Source organism: Condylura cristata, unplaced genomic scaffold (genome assembly GCF_000260355.1).
Source record: "Condylura cristata isolate star-nosed mole 26May11 unplaced genomic scaffold, ConCri1.0 scaffold00029, whole genome shotgun sequence".
Taxonomy (NCBI): Eukaryota; Metazoa; Chordata; class Mammalia; order Eulipotyphla; family Talpidae; genus Condylura; species Condylura cristata.
Genome location: NW_004567130.1, coordinates 18,709,063 through 18,718,282, shown reverse-complemented (window position 1 = coordinate 18,718,282; position 9,220 = coordinate 18,709,063). Strand labels below are relative to the sequence as shown.

General features: G+C 69.1%; 1 protein-coding gene across 1 annotated transcript in view; it reads left to right on the top strand.

Moving 5' to 3' along the window:
- Positions 1-4,774, top strand: part of NID1 (nidogen 1) — a 54,103-nt gene extending 49,329 nt beyond the window's left edge. The window contains exons 13-16 of the mRNA XM_012730851.1: positions 123-280; positions 1,631-1,754; positions 2,249-2,361; positions 3,070-4,774. Of these exons, the coding sequence (XP_012586305.1) occupies positions 123-280; positions 1,631-1,754; positions 2,249-2,361; positions 3,070-3,191 (517 nt within the window). The 3' untranslated portion in view covers positions 3,192-4,774. The remainder of the gene's footprint in view (positions 1-122; positions 281-1,630; positions 1,755-2,248; positions 2,362-3,069) is intronic.
- Positions 4,775-9,220: the final 4,446 nt, after the last annotated feature.

Sequence of the window (9,220 nt, the reverse complement as noted above, 5' to 3'; positions counted from 1 at the left end):
CTTAGTGCAGTGCTTTTACCCGCTGCGCCCCCAGGGAGGGCCAGTGCTGATCTTTTTAAATGAGCTTTGTTTCGGGTGTCTTCATTGCTGCTCTTCCTTTCCCCCCGGTTCTCCTCCTCCAGGAACCTCTATTGGACAGACTGGAATAGAGAGCGCCCCAAAATCGAAACTGCCTACATGGACGGCACCCACCGGAGGGTTCTTGTGCAGGATGACCTGGGCCTGCCCAACGGACTGACCTTTGACGCCTACTTGTCTCAGCTCTGCTGGGTGGACGCAGGTGACGTGTGTGCTGGCGCTGCTGGGGCTGCAGCGTGCGTCGATTGTCCCCCGACAGCTTTTGTCCCCCACCATGAGCTAGCCCGACGTATGCCAGGAACACAGGGTGGGGGATGTTTTGGGGAGACAGCGTGAGGAGATGAGGCCTCTTCTGTGGTCAGTGTAGCCACACGTCTGCGCTCTGCACTGCATCGCCGCTTTCCTCTGATGCCATCCGGGCTGACTTGGTCTTCCAATTGGGCGCTCAGCCAGTGACACGCCACGGACCAAATCTAGCCTGACTCCTGCTGAGGGGTGGCTCAGGACTGGCTGTGGTTTGGCTTTCTGGAATGATAGCGCTTAAAGGATTGCGTCAGTGACTGCATCAGAGCCCGATCTTGCCTCTTGGCCTGGCCCGCGGGGGTGACCACTCGGCCCTGTATGACCAGGCCAGTCCTGGAGCCCGGAGCCTGCCGCCTGCCTGGCTGCGTGCTGAGCAACACCGGCTTACACTCCCGCAGCTCCTGCCTGGCCCCAAGGGCTCGGCAGGCCTTGCAGCGGGAAGATAACACAGTGCAGCCTGGCGTGGCCCGCCTCGGCACAGTGGGGTGTCCACAGAGACATAGGCAGGTGCTCCACCAGGGAGGAAGGTCTGGGGCTGCAGGGATGCAGCCTGCGGGGATGCGGAGCCAGGAGCCAGGTTAGTCACAGGGCAGGTGCTGGGGGTCTGTGCACACTTCTGAGGGCTCTGCCCTTGGGGGGCGGCTCCGGGGTGGGGTGGCCTGAGCCAGAGCTGGCCCCTGTTGCAGTTCCTAGCTCAGGAGGCTCCAGGAGGGCGAGTGGGGCCCGGTGGGGCCCACGTGCGGCCCACGTGCTCGACGCCAGCTCATGTCCGTGGGGCTTGAGGGCGCCTGCATGGTGCAGGCAGTGACGGAGGGGCAGGGCGTGAGGGAGTGAGGGACCTGGGACGCAGGGCCGTGGGGCGGGCTGGGGAGGCCAACACTGCAGCCGGCCTGCCGCGCTGAGCCACAGGGCAGCAGACGCCGGTGGCGCAGGTCAGGTGGCAATGGTCCGAGGGCAGGGCAGGGGCGGGGCTGGCGGGCCGTGTGCGATGTCACCCCCAGGACGGCTGGCGCCAGACATGGCTGTGCCCCGCCGGCGCCGAGGGCCGCTCGGCCTGACCGGCAGCAGCGAACGGGTCCAGTTGCCCAGGCGGCCGCAGGACCCTGCAGAGGCCAGGTCCGTCCTTGAGTGCGAGCCCCGTGCCCGCGGGGCTTGTTGCTGTGACGCTGAGTCCCCCGTCCGTCCCCGCCCCCGGTGTCGGGCACAAGGGGGCAGTGTGTGGCTGAGCAATGTGTCACTGTGCCCACAGGCACTGGCCGGGCGGAGTGCCTGAAGCCGGGTCAGGCCGGCCGGCGCAGGGTCCTCGAGGGGCTCCAGTACCCGTTTGCCGTGACGAGCCACGGGAAGAATCTGTATTACACGGACTGGAAGACGTAAGTCGGCTGTGGGCACGGGGCCCCGCGCGGCCCTCGCTGCCTCAGGGGCGCTGCCCTGGGCCTCCTGGCCCCCTGGGCCAGCGCTAGGAGGAGGGCGGGTGGGCCCCGGGTGGAGCCAGCGTGCCCGTCCACCGGGCGTCCTGGCCGGCAGCCCCAAGTGTGGGGCCCTGGGCTCTGGGCCTCTAGGCCCCCGCCTGCTTGGTTCTGCAGCTTGGAAGCCCCACTGTGCCCCCTGCCCCGTCCGGCAAGGAGGGGCCCAGCAGCACTTAGGTGCTGCGTGGCAGCTGCGCTAAAAGCAGGTTTGCAGCCTGGAATTCAGAGCCGGCTTGGCCTCCGGTCTTTTCTGGAAACCGGAGCGGCGCAGGCTGGGCCTGGAGGCCTGGGAGCAAGGCCAGGGAGGCTGTTGACCCGCAACGCCGCCACAGAGACTGCCCTGGACACAGGTTCGCCGCTCAGGGTGTTCCTATCTGTGGCCCTCGAATGTTCTGTAGGAATTCCGTGGTGGCTGTGGACCTCGCTATTTCCAAGGAGACGGACGCCTTCCACCCCCACAAGCAGACCCGGCTGTATGGTGTCACCACTGCCCCGTCTCAGTGCCCCCAGGGTGAGTCTCTGTGTCCGGCGGCCACGCCGGCCCTCGTGGTCCCTTCCCTCTAGGCCGTTTGTGGTGGGTGGGCCAGACGGGGCCACAGTAAGGGGTGAAGCGGAAGTGGACAAAGTGAAGAAAGTGTGGAATCCCGGTGGTGGAAAGGAATTTTCGGGTTCCCAATGGGAACACCAGCATTAGGATCGCTGCCGCTTTTTTTTTTTAAGATTTATTTTTATTTATTTATGCATACGAGAGCTGGGGTGCAGGACAGAGGTGTGGGGCCAAGAGGATGCCACAGAGACAGAGCGGGGAGCAGGACAGGTGGACCCCTGAGACCCACTGCTGAGGGGGCCGCGGGGAGACGGGCGGGGCCCGCTGCCCTGGGGCCCCTCCCTGCCGGGGGTCGGGCTCAGCCGCAGCGGCTGGAGACAGTCTGACAGTGAGGAGCCTGACCCCTGCGCCCCGAGAGCCCAGTCTCTGCAGCTGCCACGTGGCCTGGTCAGCACAGCCGCAAGCGTGGCCTGACGCCCACACAACCGGGCGCTACAGCAGCTCGGTGCCCCACGCTGCGGGGTCCCTGCCGCACTGTGCCGCCTTGTGAGCCGCTGCCCGCGGTCCCAGAGCTGCCCACGGCGCCCGGCCCCACGCCGCCCCCCAGCTAACCGTGGAGCGAGTGGGCGAGGCAGCTCGAGAGTGACCTGTGCCGGCTTCCGCCTCCTCCAGGCCACAACTACTGCTCGGTGAACAACGGCGGCTGCACCCACCTCTGCCTGGCCACGCCCGGGAGCAGGACCTGCCGCTGCCCGGACAACACCGTGGGGGTGGACTGCGTGGAGCGGAAGTGACAGGGGCCCCTTCCCTCCCCAAGCGGCTCCTGGCGACAGCCCGCATAGAGCGTCCAGACTGAAAGCCACTGGTGGCTGATGGGCCTGACAGCACCCCTCCCGGCACCCCAAACGCGCACACACCGGGGGCTTCCGGCCCGGAGAGCCCCCCGCCCCCAGCCCAGGCCAGCTCTGCCACGCCAGGAGGTCCCCTTGCCAGCGTGCGCTGCAGCAAACTCCCCCAGCTCGGGCCCAGGGCGGGCTGCTGAGCCCCCCAGGCCTGAGCACCCCTTCCCGGAGCTCAGCCTCACTCGGAGGTGCCCCACGCCACGGCGCCTCGAATGTGGCGGGGCCACCAGCAGGGCCTGCGCCCCACCCTTCTCCCGTGGTGTGCTCACGTCCCCTCCTGTGCCTCGCTGTGACAGATTGCAGCCCCCCCCCGGGAAAACGGGGGTTCGCAGAGCGACAATGAGCAGGGAGGTCACTGGCGCTTCCACAGTGGCCTCGCTCATCGAGGGCTTGCGTCAGCACCGCCGTCTGTGGGAGCAGTGTTTGGGGGCGGCCCTGCGGCATGCCTCAGCCGACGCCAGATTACAGTCGCTCCCGTTGGCCCAGCGTGCCTGGAGCTCAGCTCTGGGCTCAGCAGCACAGCACCGCCCGCGCCCAGCCCCGAGACCGCACCCAGCCCCACGGCCGGCTGAGGCTGTGCCCTCCGTGGCCGCCGCCTGCCCCCTGGTGTGTCTGCTCGTGGGCGCTCTTCTGCAGCCAGAGGGGCCGGCCTGCCGGGGTCTCCCCGCCCGGGACCCTGGGTGGTTGCTCACCCACGCGGCAGGCCACGCCAAGGTGTGTACGTGGCCCGGGCCCTTTACCATTGGCTGGGTGGTGCAGGGGCCGTGCCCTGCGTCTCCACGGCGTGCGGAGAGCAGCTCCGGGCCCCAGAGTGGCTGCCATTTTGTTCAGTCAACTGCCACGCAGAGTCCTCGGGCCGCGGAAGTGCTGGCTGCCGGCTGGGCGCCAGGGCCTGGGCGCAGGACTGGAGTGGGCGTGTCGGAGTCCCCAGAGGGCGTCGCCAGCAGGAACCAGGAACCCAGGAGCCGCCTGACCCGGGGCAGGAGGGAAAACTCGCTGGAGAGCGCGCCTGAGGCAGGGAAGAACGGGCCTCGTTTTCCTTCCTCGGGAGGAGAGTCCCCCCTCAAAGTCGGGAACAGCCCTGAACCCCAGCTCCAGCCCCACCCCCGCCTGGACCCTGCTTGGGCAGCGACGTCCTCTAATGACCGAAGTGATGTTGAGCGGCAAATGCGCCCCCGAGGGCCACAGGATGGGGCGGGGGCATGTGGGTCCATCCCAGTCCAGCCCCACAGCGGTCCCAGCTGCTTTCGTTCCCTGCCGAGCCCCCACACCGATGGGCACCGTGACTTCGTCCCCTCCTGTAACTTGTATGCGTATTACCAGATTCACTCTGAAGCTGTTGAAGTGGCCACTGAGCTGTGGAACCCACTGAAGGTGCTTACTAGTCGTTGCCGGAGGTGGGCGAGCCTGGGGCGACCCCCTGAGTTTACAGCTGTATAAATAACAGGACAGAAAATAAAAACTCATTTTGTTAACGAGGGGTGTCCACGGTCTTGTGGGAACGGGACACCCGCCTGCGGATGTGGGGGTGCGGTGGGTCTGTCCCCAGCAGGTCCGAAGGACTTGCAGGTCGTGAGTGACTTAGAGACCGCTGCGGTCGCAGCCCCTGGATGACACGTTCTAGAAGGCTGCGTCCCAGCCGGGGTGTCCTGGGGGAGAAGAGCGCGGGCTCTGACCCGCTGGGGAACAGGACGGGGCCCCGTGACGCTGGTGCCGTGGTGGCGCCTGGGCTGTGACCCCGAAGCCCGAGCAAGAGGGCGGCCCGCATGGCTCCAGCAGGGTGAGACACCTGTGCGCCCCGGCACGAACGCCCCGCCGTGCACCCCAGAGACAGCAGGACATGGGCCTGCAGCAGACGCAGAGGGGCTGAGCCCGCTGTCTGGGCCGCACCCCACCCCCAACTCGCCGCCCCGGACTTTGCTCCCCTTCTGCTGCTGCTCCCGCTCCTGCCGCCTCCGCTTTGCTGTGAGACGTCTGGTCATGTGGAGGAGGAAGGGCCGGACCCCCCCAGCCGCAGGTGCGCCCCGGCGGGGGCAGACGTGGGCTGTGGAGGTGACAGTGCAGAGCCCTGTCCCGGGCCGCCAGAAGGCCCCGGGCGCGTTCGGTGGAGACCGACTGTCGCATCCACAAACAGAGGCCTTGGAAATGTCACCGTTAATTAGGCTTTTGTCATTGGCACTGCAGATAATGAATCCTGGGGCTTACGCGTTTGGGGGTTCCTGAACCTGAGCGGACGGGGGGGAACCTAGCTGTAGCCACAGCGGCTCACCCTGTGCTTTTCAAGCAGCTCGGGCTGAGCAGGCCGGGAGTGTGGGGCTCCACCGGGGTTGGGGGGGTGAGGGGCGGGGCGGCTTCTTCCACAGCTGCCGGTTGACCCCCACCCCACCCCGAGCCCACAAACCTGTCATCAAGGGGAGGGACGCAGCAGGGAGCCGCGGCCGACTCGGTGCTTGCCCAGACGCTCCCGTGACGCCCGGCGGCACCGCCAGGTGCTTTCGGTGATGAGGCCGCGCGGCAACGCCTGGGAAACGCCCACCCCGCGCGCCTGCAGGCACGGGCGCCCAGCGAGGCGCCAGGTCCTGGCCGGCCGGAGGCGTCCGAAGGCAGCAGACCGAGAGGCGGCTCCCGGGGCGCGGGGCACCCCAGGGCAGGCGGTCGCGGGGGCCCTCCCCCCAGGAGGGCGCTTCGGGGGGCCGCGCTCAGACCTCACCGGGCCAGCCCGGGCGCGGGGCACCCCAGGGGCCCAGTCCACGGGCCGCAGCCAACGCCAGCCGCGGCCTGACCCGCAAGGGCGCGGCGCTCGCGGGGTCCAGGCCGGGCCGAGCAGCCCTGGGCCGCCTGAGGACAGCGGTGTCTGCCTGTCACCCCTTCTGCCCCCACTCTGCTGCGCATGGGAGCGCGAGCGGTCCCCACCTGAGTCCCTGGACCGCCGCCGCGCAGGGTGGCTCCGGCCTCCGCCCCCCAGAATCGGCTGCCCCCCCGCGGCAGGACACAGGAGAGAGGCCACGGCGGCGTTCCAGGTGAGACTCCGTGGCCGGCCACGGTGGAGGCTGGGGGCTGGTCGCTGGTGGTCAGGAGGCGCCTCTGTGGCCTGGGGGTGCAAGCACAGCCCGCTGCTGGGGAGGAGCTGGACTCGGGAGTGGGTCCGGCGGGGGACTCAGGGATTCGGAGCTTCGGCTTCCGGGGGAGCCCCTGGGTCTGACCTCCGGTGACCCCTGGCATGACCCCTGGGTCCAACTTCAGGGTGACCCCTGGAATGAGCCCCTGGGGTCCGGCCTTGGGGTGACCCCTGGCGTGAGCCCCTAGGGTCCGGCTTCAGCGCTGTCCCGCCCCCAGGAGATGCCGGTGGGGGTTGGGGGCACGAGCTTGAGCCGGGGTCTGGGTCTGCCTCCACCTCTTGGATCTCTGACAGCCGGGTCATCGCTGCAACAGCTAAAAGTTGTCCGAAACCTCCTTCCCTTGTCAGGGAAAACGGCCCCAGGACTGGAACTTCGAGGATGACCAGTGTAAGGCCACGCCCCCTGCAGCTCTGTGGGGCCGCAGGCAGCCTTGACCGTTCTGACGCCAGGTCACAGGCTGCTCTCGCCCCTTCTGCTGGAGCGCAGGGCAGGCACCGCCCCAGCTCCGGGGGCCCACCGGGGTTTGGCAGGGTGGTCCCCGGCGGACACCGCTCAGCCCATGTCAGGCCTGGGGTTCAGCCTGGCCTTGCCGCCATCTGGCTGCCTCGGGCAGGCCCTGGGCCAGCGGAGCGCCTCCCTGGCCCTCGTGTGGGGGTGCTGGGCGGGGAGCAGGGGCAGGGCCGGGGCGGACCTGAGCTGACGCTGGTGGGAAGGAGCTCACCCAGCAAAGGAGAGACAGGGCTGGGGCGCTGTGGGGACGGCGGGCGGCCAGCCGGGCCACCCTGCTTTAAGATTTACTTATCTATGCACACAGAACTGGGGTGCAGGCCAGAGGTGCAGGGGGTGAGAGGACTCCCCAGAGACAGAGCGTGGGGCAGCAAATGCCGACTGAAGAAGTGCACCGCTGAGGGGAGCGGCGCCCCGACCCGCTGGCCACCAGGGAGGTTCTTGCTGAGTCACGTGGCTGCGTGTGGCCACTCCAGCCTCATCTGTGGGGCCTCAGCTAGCAGAACGGCGTCTGCGTGACTGGGTCGCAGTCCGTGGAGTGTCCCTGCCACGTCCTCTCGCCACTCGCCTGGCAGGGGCCCAGGGGCTGTGTCCTGGCCTGCTGGTTGCACGTAGAGTCGCAGGGACGGCGAGCAGGCGGCTGCTCTCCTGTCTTGTGTTTCACGGTGTCTGCAATCCTCTTCCTCGGGCCGGGCCTGCGCCTCTGAAACGTGACCCTCGCGGGCCTTCCCGAGGCCAGGTGCGGGCCTGGGCACACCCTGCTGAAGCCCACTGGCCCCTCCCGGACCAGGCCGCCGCCTAGGAGCCGCCCGCTCCTTGGTTTTCTCTCACTTTGCCTACAAGCCTCCTCGGTCTGCAAAGGCCTCTGGGGGGCAGCAGCGGCACACGCGTCCACAGGGCCCGGCCCAGGACGCTCGCAGTGGGCGGCGCCAAGAGGCCGAACAAGCCCACGTGCTGCTAGCCGGCCCTGGGCCTCTGCCCAGGAGGAGCCGGGAGTCGGGACTCGGCCTGGACCGTGCACGGGCAGAGTCCTGAGCGTTCGCATCACGGCCAGAGCTGCGGGGCCCCGTGGCGTGCGCCCCGGAACCCCCTCCCCAAGGACTTGGCCGCAGCCCATGGGGAGCCCGGGCTAAGCCAGCGAGTCCCATCCTGCCCGGCGCCCCGCAGGGAGCCCCCAGCCGGGCCTGAGACACGGGGCGGGGGTGGACACTCGTGTCCAGCCACAGCCGCGGCCTCTGCGCATGAGCGCTGAAATGGCAGGCAGGCCTGTCCCCCCACACGCCCAGCTCAGGGGCCGTGGCTCCGCTGTCCCGGGAGCTCCGAGGAAGCGTGGCCCCCTACCCCGCACGCTGGCTCCTGGGGAGGCCCCGAAAATCCGTCCCCTGCAGGAGGCCCGGGCCGGAGGAGCTGTGAGGGACGGTGCGTTTCCCTGGCCGCGCGGTCCAGGGCGGCCGCTTTCCTGGAGGAGCCAAGCAGGTCCACAGCTGAGCGGCCCGTGGGCGCAGGGGGTACGGCCCGGGGGGAGCTGGGAGCCCGGAAGGCTGGTGAGGGCGGGTGAGCAGGTACCCAGCGGTCACAGGGCCGGGGTGGCCGCCATTAGGGGCGGACAGCAGGAGCCGGGCTTGGCGCCGGGGCGGCCGCGGGGTGGCGTCCGCTTGCCCATCTCCAGCTGCGAGTCTGCTGTGAGCCAGCGACTGCCTGGGCTTCTCTGGCGTCCGAAAGTGCCGCGGCCCTGCTTGAGAGGGAGCCGAGGCGGAGAGGCCGGAGAGGCCGGCGCGTGGGGCGTGGGGCGTGTGCAAACAGCGCCCCCACCTCAGCCCCCACCCCTGTGTGGCCAGACTCCCTCGCAGCAAGGCTGGGTGTCCCGGAGGAAAGCGCAGGGGTCTGAGCGGGCTTCCAGCGAGTTCCAGCAGGCGGAGACCACTCTGCCGGCGTGAGCCCCTGCTGGGGGTGCGGACCCGGAAGCCCAGAGCTTTGCTCCCGCCCGGGGCAGTGGAGCTCCGGGCCGGGCCGGGCCAGCGTCAGGGGACAGGAGAGCAAAGAGCCCAGGCGCCCAGGACATGCCCGCTCCGGGCAGACGGCAAAGCCAGGCGCAGACGGGCGGCTGGATGGAGCTCCAGGAGGGGAGGAGTGGGGGGGGGGGCAGGCCGCGCCCCAGGGTGTGCGCCCAGGGTGTGGGTGTGGGGGGAGCATGGGGGGCGGGGTGTCAGCACCCCGCGAGTGCCGCATCACTGGCTGTTATGGCTGAGTGTGAGCGTGTGTCTGCAGGGGAGTGTGTCTGCAGGCGGCTGGAGT